General features: G+C 48.4%; 1 protein-coding gene across 2 annotated transcripts in view; it reads right to left on the reverse strand.

Moving 5' to 3' along the window:
- The window catches only part of LOC116911004 (carboxyl-terminal PDZ ligand of neuronal nitric oxide synthase protein-like), a 286,728-nt gene that overhangs the window by 15,402 nt on the left and 259,283 nt on the right, over positions 1–12,043 (reverse strand). For both annotated transcript variants that reach the window (XM_032914731.1, XM_032914730.1), the window contains exons 8-10: positions 11,700–11,888; positions 4,490–4,655; positions 2,373–2,525 (exon numbers count right to left, since the gene is read on the reverse strand). In XM_032914731.1, coding sequence (XP_032770622.1) covers positions 2,373–2,525; positions 4,490–4,655; positions 11,700–11,888 — 508 coding nt within the window. The remainder of the gene's footprint in view (positions 1–2,372; positions 2,526–4,489; positions 4,656–11,699; positions 11,889–12,043) is intronic.

Below are 12,043 nucleotides of genomic sequence, written 5' to 3' on the forward strand. Positions count from 1 at the left end.
GAAGAAAGAGACCACCCACTCCCTCAGATACACAAAAGCCTAGACTCCAGGACCTTCGATCCTGGATTGGAATTGAGTAAATTCTGCTCAGCCTATCTTGAATCCCGCCATTTATCTGCCCCTTCAGTGTTGTGGGCCTCACACCTGGAATTCTCCCTTCCCTGTGTATCTGGATATCCTTCCGATGGTTAATTAGAAAATCAACAAATAGAATTCTACCTTGTCAACAAAATCAGGTTGGGAAAAGGATACAATTCTACTGTTTATCTGAACACCCTGGAGAATCTTTCTAGTCACTTCTCAGAAGTCCAAAAGCATGTCCACAACACGCACAAAACACACACACACACACACACACACACACACACACACACACACACACACACCATACACACACACACACACATACAAACACACACACCACATAAACACACACCACACACACCACACACACACACACACACACACACACACACACACACACACACACACACACACACACACACGCCACCCCATTCTATTACTATTGACACCCCTATGCACTAGGGAGTGAAGATAACAAAGCTTTGTTAATGTCCTTTAACATTGACTACTTAACTGTTTTATTTAAAGGACACCCCACTGTGGCTATAAAAAGGGCCATGCTTGCATTTAGATACATTTCAAAGCAAAGCTGGGGTTGAAGAACTCCATTGGGGGAACTCCATACTTTCCCTCTGATAACACTGCGGTTTGGCCTACAGCTTGTCCAGGATGAACATGACCTCCTCCCCACATCATATGACTTTGAACATGTGTCAGCTTTCTCTTCAGGGGTTGAAAATCTATTCACCAGTTAAGGTCTTATGGGGGAAAAGGAACTTTTCTCATTGGCCTAGCCAGCCTATTATTGAGTGGAGACCCCTAGGCAAGGCCTAGATGGCAAGAGATTAAAGTTGCACTTTTAACTCCTGTGCTCAAGGCACGCACCTGCAGAGAGACAGGCTGGGGTGGCACAGCTGTGGTCCCTGATCTCATCTAAGTGGCAGTGATTCTTAAGGATAGACGGTCTCAGCTATCAGCTTATGTCCATTTCTTTCTTTCTTTCTTTTTCTTTTTCTCAGTAAAAACTGACCACTACTGCCCAGTGGAGGGGACAGGTAGAGAGAGGTAAGGCAGGGGGTGTTGGGTCTCTGAGACTTACACAAAGGCATAGTACTGTCAAAGCTTAGGCAGGCACAGCCCCTGAGGCAAGAAAAGGGGGTAGTATGATAGTTCTTAGCCTCGTTTATATGAGCTGGGTTGCAGGCAGGAGATGGGTAAGGGGCATGGTTTCCAAACTGAAGAATCAGACCTACATGAGCTGCCACAACTGTCATCAGCACCCCTAGGCTAACCCTTCTCTAGGCTAACCCTCCCCTAGGCTAACCCTCCCCAGGCTCTCCCTGCAGGGTCCTCAATCCTATTCACACTCCTAGCTTCCTCAGAAGCAACATCCAACACCCCGCTTAGAGTAAATTCCTAGTTTATTCACTGTAACTTGTGACTGCTGTCACCTCCATGCTCACTGAATGGCAGAGTCTCAATTTCCCAGCAGGAGGGAAATCCTCCAACCTCTCTGATCTCAGCCAGGCCCTGGGGAAGGAATTCTCCTACAGCTTAAGGGAGGGTGAGGCAACTTGTAGCATCCTGATATCCAAAACAAAGTACGTGAGAAGGTATCAATGGCTTCCATTTATGATCTGCACCACAGAGACAGGAGAGTGTAGGCCACTGAGACATCACGGACAGATTGAGTAGAACCTGACTATAACGGTGGGAGCAACAGGCCTTCCAGAACTGTGATTCTGAAGGCGGACCCATCCTAAGGCCCTGGGTTCTGGAAAGCCCTGCTTCTATCCCATTCAGTCATTAGCAGAATATAGGTGCTGATTCCTGTGTCTAGGAATCCATTTTCTTCCCTGCTTTACCTTCCAAAGCAAAATCCCAACCCTCTTCTGAAACCCTACACTCTCAGCCCTGGGTGTTATTCTCAGCGGTGTTTTCCCCTTGGGCTTCCCCAGCCGGGGACAGGCAGACTTGACCCCCTTGGCATCATGCTGCCACCTTCACCAGCTCCTTGCCCTGCACCTACACGGCGATCTCATCATCCAAACTGTCACCCAACTCCTGCCGCTGTAGGACATTGAGCAGGCGTGGCAGCTCTTCCTGCGACCACGAGTCACGCTCCTCGCTTTCGTCTGTGTTGGACTCATACTCTGAGGCGATGCCTGACTCTCGGAACTTGATGAGCTCCAGGCCACCTAGGAGCGGCTCACCCTGTGCCATCGGCTGGGTATCCTCGGCTGGGAGGAAACGAAAGCACTCCAGCTTCACCAAGCAGTCACGCCTACCTAAGGGGCTGCCCACTGGGTGGGCAAAGTCAGCCAAGCCAGCGCCCAGCAGTGGTGAGTGTAGGTCCTCTGGCTTAGGAGTGGTGGATTCACAGAGCACAGGCAGGGCACCTGAACGGAATGTGATCTCCAGCAAGCTGTCCTGGGAGCCCACTGCAGGGAAACAAAAGGCAAGAGAGACAGGGTTAGGCAAGACTTCAAATGTGAGCTCCTCTATTAACCCCTGTAGTGTGGAAAGGCCTGATTCTGACAACTTCAGTTCCTGAAAGGGTCCTCACCGACTAACTCTGTGGCACTGCTGAGAGGTTTACAGATTGACCCAGCACTCCTTCCCTTCTACCCCTGAAGCATCAGATGCACCCGGCTTGCAGAAGGACGGCTTTCAGAGAGTTGGGAAGACTACTGAACACCCTGTGTGGATTTGTGATGGAGATTGGGGGGGGGTACCAACCCAGTCACAGTCCAGGTAAGGGGTAACAGTGGAAACTTGTAAGAAGAAGTGGACACTGGCTTACACACAGGGTCCAGCTATACCTTACAGATGCTCAGCCCTGTGTCTTTCTACTGCTGAGGAATCTCAATGGGCTGGACTGGGTAATAGCTAAGGGGTAGTGTAGGGTGATGTCGATATGCAGGTGAGGGCTGGCACCAGTTAGGTTTAGGTCTTGATTAGACAGTAATAAAAATAAGGCGGGAACAAAGTTTTGTAAGGCGGGAGAGAAGGATAAAGGAAGGAGAATCAAGATGGAGACGGGGTAGGATGACCCAGATCTAGGTGGTCCTGAATTGCCAAGGTAGTCAGGATGGATTTCTGTAGACAAATTTATCTTCTCCTAGGTGGGTGGTTTATATCCTTGTCAATTGGTTGTAAGCTTATTGTGTGGATGTATTGTGGATTGAGAATTTAACATATAAATCTGATTGTTGGGTTACAGTTTGTTGAGTCCTGACTTTAATGGGTTTTGGGAGTTTATACCACAACTATTAGGGGGTGGATGTTAGAAAAGTGAACAGAGTCCACAGTAAGAGAGCCACGAGATAGGCAGTCTCTGTACGAAACTGGTGTGGCAGCGACCCGCCTAAATCCGGGAGTACTTGGGGGCTGCGTGGAGCTGCCGAGATAAATTAGTGCTAATTTCAATGACCCCCTGGAGTCTGAACTAGCAAGGAATTGGACCGCAGGGGTATGCACAGGAATTGGTTTTGCTATTGTTTTATTTTTACCGCAACAGGTTAGCTTGAGGGAACTACCAGTATAATTAGAAAACATTAGATTTGCAATGACTAAGTGTGAGTCTAGGCTTCACTCACTGTTTGCTAACTGTGTGACTCTGAGCTACGTATTAAACCTCCTGAGTGTGCTTCCTCAGTTGTGCAAGGGGCGTAACAGCATCTACCACTCACAGAGAATAAGTGAGCTTACATATTTTAAAAAATACTATCACAATTATGTTTGTAATAGCTGATCAACAGGGATTTGTTGGACCACAGTTAAGATAGTCTTCAAGCATACCCAGAACTATCCATAGGCAAGTTGATGATGACGTGGACCTAGACTGCCTATTGCTTCCCAGTTCAGATGCCAGGTACCTGGTATACAGGCAGCAAAGAATCTCAGACCAGGGACTATACAGTTACTGTCATCCTAGTTATAATTACTCTGCCACCTTATCGATTAAATGGATATACATTTCTCTGTGCATCAGAACAGTGAGTGAACTTTATAGTGCAGAGAATCAACTATGGAGGAGTTTGTAGGTCCCACAGAGCTCAGAGAATGATGCCTCATGTGTGGACTCAGTATATTTTCAATGGGAAATCCCTCCGAGGAAGAAATGGACTTTTTTGGCTAAGGAGAGAGCAGATGAATATGGTTGTATCTCCCAGGGACCTTCACCGTCAAGTTCAACTAGTAGATAGGAGGTAGACAAGATGTCCTCTGGTTCTGTGGTTCTATAGTTTATGGGATGTGAAGACTAATAACAATGTTGACTATGTTCTGTTGAAATACAAAGGCACTATCAAGGTTCCAAGCACAGCATCCCAGGGCTCATGGGAATAACTCGGTTTACGAAGCTTGGACACAGGTACCAAGGCTAGACGGGCCCCTGGCTTACTGGTGTTCTGTCCTGACAGCTTCAGTTCCAGCTCCTGCACCTGCTTGACCAGCAGAGAGATGTGCTGAAGCATGTCTTTGTTCTGTAGCAGGAGCTGGTGCACTCGTGCCTGGGCCTCCAGCCGTGCCGCAGCCTCAGCAGCCAACTGATCCTTCAGCAAGTGAACCTGGCGAGAAGAGGAGGTATGGAGACAGAGAGGAGAAGGGACAGAGAAAAGAGAGGGACATTAATGCAAATGACAGTGGCCAATGCATGGCCAGGACCAGAGATACCCCTTTCCACACACAATTCGAGATGAAGAAACCCTGCATGGAAAACTGGGCACTTGGGTTTGTAATTTTGAAAACAAAAATAGCCAAGAGAAGATAGGTCAAAGGCCCTGTGGACCTCTCTATATACATCGAGGGGCCATGATGTGTCGCCCAGGCACCATTCTGGGTCCTATGCCAAGTGCAAGATATAGTGAAGACATTTTCACTTCCTATGGGTAAACTAACCTAAATCTTCATTTTAAGAACCCATTTAGGTCCAACATAGCATACTTTTCTAACTAACTTCATTTTGTTTGAGACAGGATCTTGATATATAGCCCTAGCTGGCCTGATACTGGTTACACAGACCAGGCTGGCCTTGAACTTGCAGTCATCAACTTGTTCCTACCTCGCTTGCTAGGATTCCAGCCATGACACCCAACTTTACCCGTAATTTTTTTAAAAACAAAAGTAACCGGGTATGGTGGATACATGCTGTAATCCTAATACTTGGAAAACAGAAGGACAATTTTGAGGCCAGTCTAGTCTATATAGCAACTTCCAGGCCAGTGGGAAATACCTAACAAGACCCTGTCTCAAATCAATTAAAAAGTAAAATGACTAGTTAATATATTGACTAGATCATCACAACATCCCCCCCACCCCTGCTGCCTATAATCTTATCTTTCCTTCCCATTTCCTGGACATCATCAGTGCAGTAAGACACGGGAGGTAGAACTCTTAGTGAGCTAGTTATATTAAAGCAAGTCTTCTTATGTCCGGATACCAGCTATTCTGTCTTTCTATTCTCCTCTTATTCCCAATGGACGCCCGCAGAGCCTTGATTCCTTCCTGGGAGGGGTTAAATGTTTATTGAGTGACCTACAGAAGTGTTCTTCTGACAACCATAAAAAGGCTGAGGTTATTATGATAGTGAACACCTCATTTATTCATATCCTTGTGGTACAGGGACCAGCCATGGCACAGCCAACAGGCTCTATGCCAATGGTGCTGACATGACCATTCCTGGTGAATTTCACCTTGGAGGTGAAACCAGTGAGAGGAGAGGGGGAAGTTATACCCTGGACTCTGGCTTCAAGAAAATAGGCACAAGATCATTGTTTACACAAATTGTGCTCGGAAGTGGACCAGGAGGATTTTAGAAGGCTCTGGAGAAAGGATGAGTTTGGTCACCAGGAACCAAGTCAGACTATAGGGAAGATGGTTTTCCTGATCCTAAACCATGGTGTTGACAAAGAACCAGTGTGTGTGGGATGTGGGATGGAGGAGAAAACAGGATGAGGGGAAGCATTCGCTGGCTCCTCTTCAGGCAAAATGCTCTTGATTTCTGAAAAGCAGTATGCTGTAGAAATTCACATTTTGCTGAGGCTGACCAAGGCATCTATAGGCTTCCACATCTTTCTTCTCGGGACACAGTGCTAAGAAAATCTACAATCAGGTACAGTGGGCGCTTCCTTCTCTGTCCAGGTCTTAAGCCCTGACCTTGCAGTTGGCTCTGCTTTGAACCGAGCAGAGCCACTAATGAGATTTACTGCCACTTTCCATTAGTGGAACCTCGAGGTTGGGCTCATCCTTCCCCAGGGAGAAGAAGCCTAATGAGTCTAAAGACAATTTGTCCTCCAGAAAGGACTGCTGAGGACAGAGCTGTCATCCTGCTCAGGACGCTGCCCCCTTTGCTCTTTCACATTCACAGGAGGGATCTGAGGAGGGGTGAGACCAGGAAAGGATGTGTCAGTGACCTTGTAGCCTGAGTTTCTGATGTTAAGTGGCTATGACATCTGTAGCTTCCTTGGAAACTGAGGCACGGAGAAATTTCACTTGGGAGTCCCCTACATCCTACTGAATCTAAGAAACAGGGAAATGGCTTAGGGAATCCCTTACCTGTACCCACCACAGGACAGGCAAGCTTAAAACCCTACTAGCCGGTACTGTTACTTACATGAAATAAGTACCTTTGACAGGAATCTACCATCTAGTGAGGGTACTCTATTCTCACTTTTTACTTTTGTTGAAAGCAAATAGAAGTGTAAGAGAGAAATATGGGACACGGCTGCATATCATTAGTTAGCATCTGTTATGGGCTGCCTACACACCTGCTACACCCTCGGCCACCAGCATCCCAACAGAATAGACCATTAGGAAGCAAGCATGGGGCCGGCAGCTGCGGGATTGGAGTCTTTGCTTCTGAGACAACTACTGGCGATTTTCTCTGGGCCCTCGCTGCCCTGCCTGTCAATGCAGAGAGCTGGCTAGTGATCGAGACAGTTGATTCTGTGTTCAGAGAGACTGTCGTAAACACTAGGGGATCACTTGCTAAAGAGTCACTGAGGAAAGTCCTCAGATCCCCATATAATGACATCTAAAACTTAGGAAAGGAGAACAAGAAAAAAAAAGTTGTTCCTTCTTGCAGAAATTAGGCGAGATGCTTCTTGGGCAGGTGTCCAAGTTCCAAAGGCAGAGCGCCATCAACCCCTGAGAGACGACCCTCTAATCCTATGCTTGTGGTAAAACCCACTCTCATTAAGTGCCATGAGCAAACACCCCAGAATGTAAGTGCCCCTCATCCCAGATTACATAAGGAGTTCACCTCTGCAAGCGCAGAGCTGTATCCTTGCAGATGTTTTCAAGCCCCACAAGCACGGAAACGACATACGGCTATCACTGCCCCAGCCAGCACTAATGAGCCACCTGCTTCGGCAGCCATTAGTGGCATCAGGCACGAGGATCAGAAGTCTGAGCTGCGGAGCCAACCCCAGGCCAAGTGAGGACAGCGCAGCTTAGACGTCTTCAGACACTGAAGCCGAGTTTATATGGACTTGGAGTATCAAAATCAGGTAGTGTTAGCTGTACCCTTGGTTTGGGCTCTGTTTCTCAATGTGGGACAGGAAGAGAAGGTATAACACCTTCTCTCCCCTCCCTGTCCCCAGTCATAGACAAAGAATTTAACATCTTTTCACAAAACTGCCCACGGTACTTTTTACTGTCCCACTCAGACTAAGCTGGCGGCACAGACACAGCGAGGTGGCACGAAGTCACATGTAGAGTTGCAGTGGAGCTCTGCACCCCCATCCCAGAACAACATGTACAACACCAACCCTGATCCCTCCAGCTCTGCACCACTCCCCAAACTCTGACACTCACCCTCAACCCACCCGGCCACCTCAGACCACTGCCCCACTCACTCACTCTCCGGCCTACTTGCCTGGACTCCAGCTCCTCCATCAGAAGTGGGGGCAGGGCCAGGCTGAAGTTAGGGAGTGGCAGGCACATGGAAATGGCAGTGGAGACAACCAGAGCAATTGGCGGCCCCTGCCTCCCACCCCCTTCCTCATACCAGACGGAAGCAGAGGCAGGCAAGCGCTGTCTCAGCATGCATATGCCAGGGACGTGGGCAGGGAGGGGGACAGGGAGAAGCCACAAGGACAGATGCTAGCGGAGAGGGCCTGGGTGAGGGTGCAGAGCGTTTCAGCACCGTTTCTCTAACTACAGCACGCTCACAGGACCACAAAGCACAAAGCATAAATAACAAATTACTTGTTCCTAAATAAGCACAAGTGGTAACAGGTAGAGGAGCTCTTTAAATAGCAACAATGAGCTTCGCTATCGGGTTTTTTCCCCCCAAGAGCTAGGCTAGGGCTCAGCAAATGATGAACAGATCTGGCCCACTTAGCTGCTGTCAATCAGCCACAATCCTGGAGCCAGGCAGGCCCAGCATGCAGCTATGCAGGCACCAGCTACATCCCAAGTATGATTCAAGGTGTGGCTATATGCTCACCCACACCCTTGAGCTTCTGGTTCACTGTAAAAGCAGAAAAGCTAATGCAGCCAGGCAAGCCTCATGCTGGGCTGGGAGAGCTTCAGAGGGACTAGGGGAATTCACTATTTACACACTGAAGGATGGCCTGGAAATACTTAGGAGTTCGTTAACACTGTCTTTGACCCTATGTGTTTAAGACCAAGGAAGGCATGTTCAAGATCAGCTCTGAAAGAATTGAGGTGAGGCTGGAAGAAAGAGGTCTTTTGAAGTCCTAGAAAAAGTCACAAGATCAAAAAGAACTAAAGACGGGGCGAAAGGGGACAACCAAATTAGATTGGTGAGTGAGAGCAAATGCAGTGGGGGCATGAGGAATGCAACAAGGGACTTTAAGAGCACACATATCTGCATGAAATTGGGGCTTTACCCTTAGATTTTAAACTGAGAAGTATTACACGGAGGCTTGGGAGCTCAGAGAAATGGAAACTATGTTCTTGTCCAGAACACTGAGATGACACACTTACTGAATTCTGGGGACTACTGAGAGTCCAATGAAAGACAGAGACTCTGCAGTTTGCTAGCAGTAGTCTGATGGAACATGTAAAAGCTGACTTTCCACTAGAAACTAATCAGTCCTACAGAAGAACCAAGCATGCTACAGTTCGTTTGTTGTTGGTGTGTAAGCAACGCCAGGATAACCTATCATGAACTGACCTGCACAGCTTATGTAACCGATTTACCCACGGATGGAGATAATAACAGAAAGGCCTTGGGTGATATCCTAGGGAGTAAGAATGCTTGAAGGGGCTGGGTTAAGACTGAACCCATCTGCAGGACCAGGGAGCCAAAGGTCAGTTGAGAGGTTCGATTGTACCCTACTGTGTGCCTGGCAGTAAATATAAGACGCAGATAGAAGGAAGATGGACAGAGACCAACTAAGGAGGATGGCAAGGACAGGTAGAAGACTGTGTTTGGGAAGCCACCGAATGACCTTAAGTCTAGTTTGACTGAAAGATTCTGGAAACCTGCCACTCTCCTCAAAGTCACTATGTCAATACAGGACATTGAAGCCCTGTGGTGGCCTTTCATCACATCGCCGATTGAGCTGGGAGTGCAGCAGCTCACTGCCAGCAATTTCCAAGGGACTCTGAGTGTATGAGAGGCTTGGGCTGACCAACCTGGTAAGATACTGGAACTTAGCTGCTTGTGAAACGAATCCAGAACACTACACTGTACTCTGTTCTTAGACCCACTGTCTTCTAGGAGAGAGGCAATTAGAATACGGCAGGGGCATGAATGTTAAGATAGATACTTGCTATGACAGAAAACCACTCTTGGGCTTTGTCCCGACTACAGCAGCCCTGTGGTAAGTTGTGGGTCTGACTGACTGTAGGCTGAGTGCTTCCCTCCACCTACCACAACTCTGTGTGCAGATTAGACACTTGCAACTGGGTTCCCTTTAGCACTTAGCTGAGACTTCCAATTCACATGCCCTCTGGTAATAAAACAGCATGAAGATGCATCAGACCTACTCTCGGATAAATAATAATTACTTGGGAATTGAGATGCTGAAAGAGAATTGCTTGGAGAATGGATCTGTATTCAATGGGGAACTTTGGGAATTGCTGAGCCTTGGGATGGGCCAGGGCTGAAATGCCCAGGCCTTGTTCTTGTTATTCCCCCACCTGAAGGGGAAAGTCTCAGACTGCCATGGTATCATTAGCCAGAGATCGATTCTTTCAACTGACAAAGAATGTTTTTCCTCTAAACACAAGAAACCATTAGTGACATCCCCTTTCTCTGCCACTGTTCTGGACACACCTATAAATCTTCCTGCCAGCATGGCATATCCCTTGGTTTCAGAGTCAGGTTTCCCACCCCTAACCCACGTCTAAGGCTCTGTCTAGTACCTTGGATCAGCATTCCACTGATTCCAAGGCTCATCGAAATGTGGAACAAAGTGACCCACAAGACTGGTGCCTCGGGTACAGTCAGCCAAGGCAAGATGACAAGAGCGCTCTCGAAAGCCTTGCTGTCACAGATTTTATCAAGGATAGGCTGCCAGATGCTTCCTGAAAGTGTACAGAGGAAAGAATCACTCCACCAAGGGGCTTCACTTCACTCAGGAGCCAGGAGAAAAGTAAGAAGAACATAGAGGAAGGATCAGTTCTTCCCGGAGAACGTGGGCAATCTAAGCGTGCAGCCAAGCCTAGTAGATATGGAAGGCTGGTACACACAGTCACCTTCCCAGATAACTTCCCGAGCATCCCTGACCACCTTCACCTACCCACAAAGTCCCAATCCTGCCTGGCCCTGGCTTCAGACTCTCGCCTTTAGATGGAATGGGAACGTGTTTTCTCACCATCCCTGACTTGTCCATAAGAGAGAGAGAAGGCTCAGATTTCTGAACTCCAAGGGAGCATGAATTACTGTGTCCTCCATAAAAATCAAAGAGAAGGATTCCTGCTGAAAGCAGCAAGGGCGGCCAGCCCGATCTCCCACAAAGCAGCTATAGTCCAACCTGACTTCAGGGCAAAGACTCCATCTGGATGCTAAGAGGTAGCCAGTTCTTCTCAAATGGCTCAGGTCATCTACCTCAGTTCCTAAACGTTCATTGCTGTTATAATGAGTTCCTAATCAAGTACTGTCTGGAGTAAGTAGATCGCTAGTGGAGGCTTGACCCGTTTCGGTCAAGAGTGTTTGGGATACGCCAGAGCAGCACTCGTGTGCAAGGATGCTGGGCACAACCTCATACTTGGAGCGGTTTTAAGAGTTGCATCATAGGCACGCCTGTCCTAACTCCAAGGGTATCCCTTCCCACCCCAAACACAAGGAAACCAGGCGGGAAAGGGAGGGAGGGGCTGTGTACATCTTTTTTTTTTTCCCTCTTGGTAAGATCAAGTCATTATCCAACAACATTCAGCCAAGCCAGGCAAGCCTAACTCAGAGCGAGGGATACATGGGGAACCAATGTGGTTATTTTGTTTTTTTCCATTTTAACCGCAGTCCCCATCTGTCCCCCTCCCCTTTCACTTCCCGGAACCCCAACGAGCAATGAACCAAGAGCATGAGCAGTTCCTTGGAGCTCCCTAGGTTTTAAACCTGCCCTGAGCCCCTCGCTAGGGAAGGTGCGTCAAGCCCATGAGAGTGGAGCCTGGGAAGAAGGGAGGAGGCTGAGGAGAACCTGAGCCACAGCCACTTGTGTCTGCTGCTGCTGCTGCTGGAGGAGCTGCTGGAGGAGCTGCATCTGGTGGTGAGTGGACAGGGGCGTCCCAGTGCCCAAGCCCGGTGGCTTCGAGGAAGAAGAAGAAGAAGAAGGGAGCAGCATGCGAGGGGAGGCCGCCAGCATGGGCTCCTGCGGATGGGGTGAGACCTGGGAAGAGAAGACAGAACACGGCTCACAGGCAGAAGCCACCATTGAGGTCCCGCGCTCACTGCAATATTCACAATGGGTACATGGACGGAGCAGAACGCATGTACTGGAGATGCTCCATCTTGAATGACGTCGGAGTAGCTCCAGGGAGGAAA

This window comes from Rattus rattus, chromosome 10 (assembly GCF_011064425.1).
Source record: "Rattus rattus isolate New Zealand chromosome 10, Rrattus_CSIRO_v1, whole genome shotgun sequence".
NCBI lineage: Eukaryota > Metazoa > Chordata > Mammalia > Rodentia > Muridae > Rattus > Rattus rattus.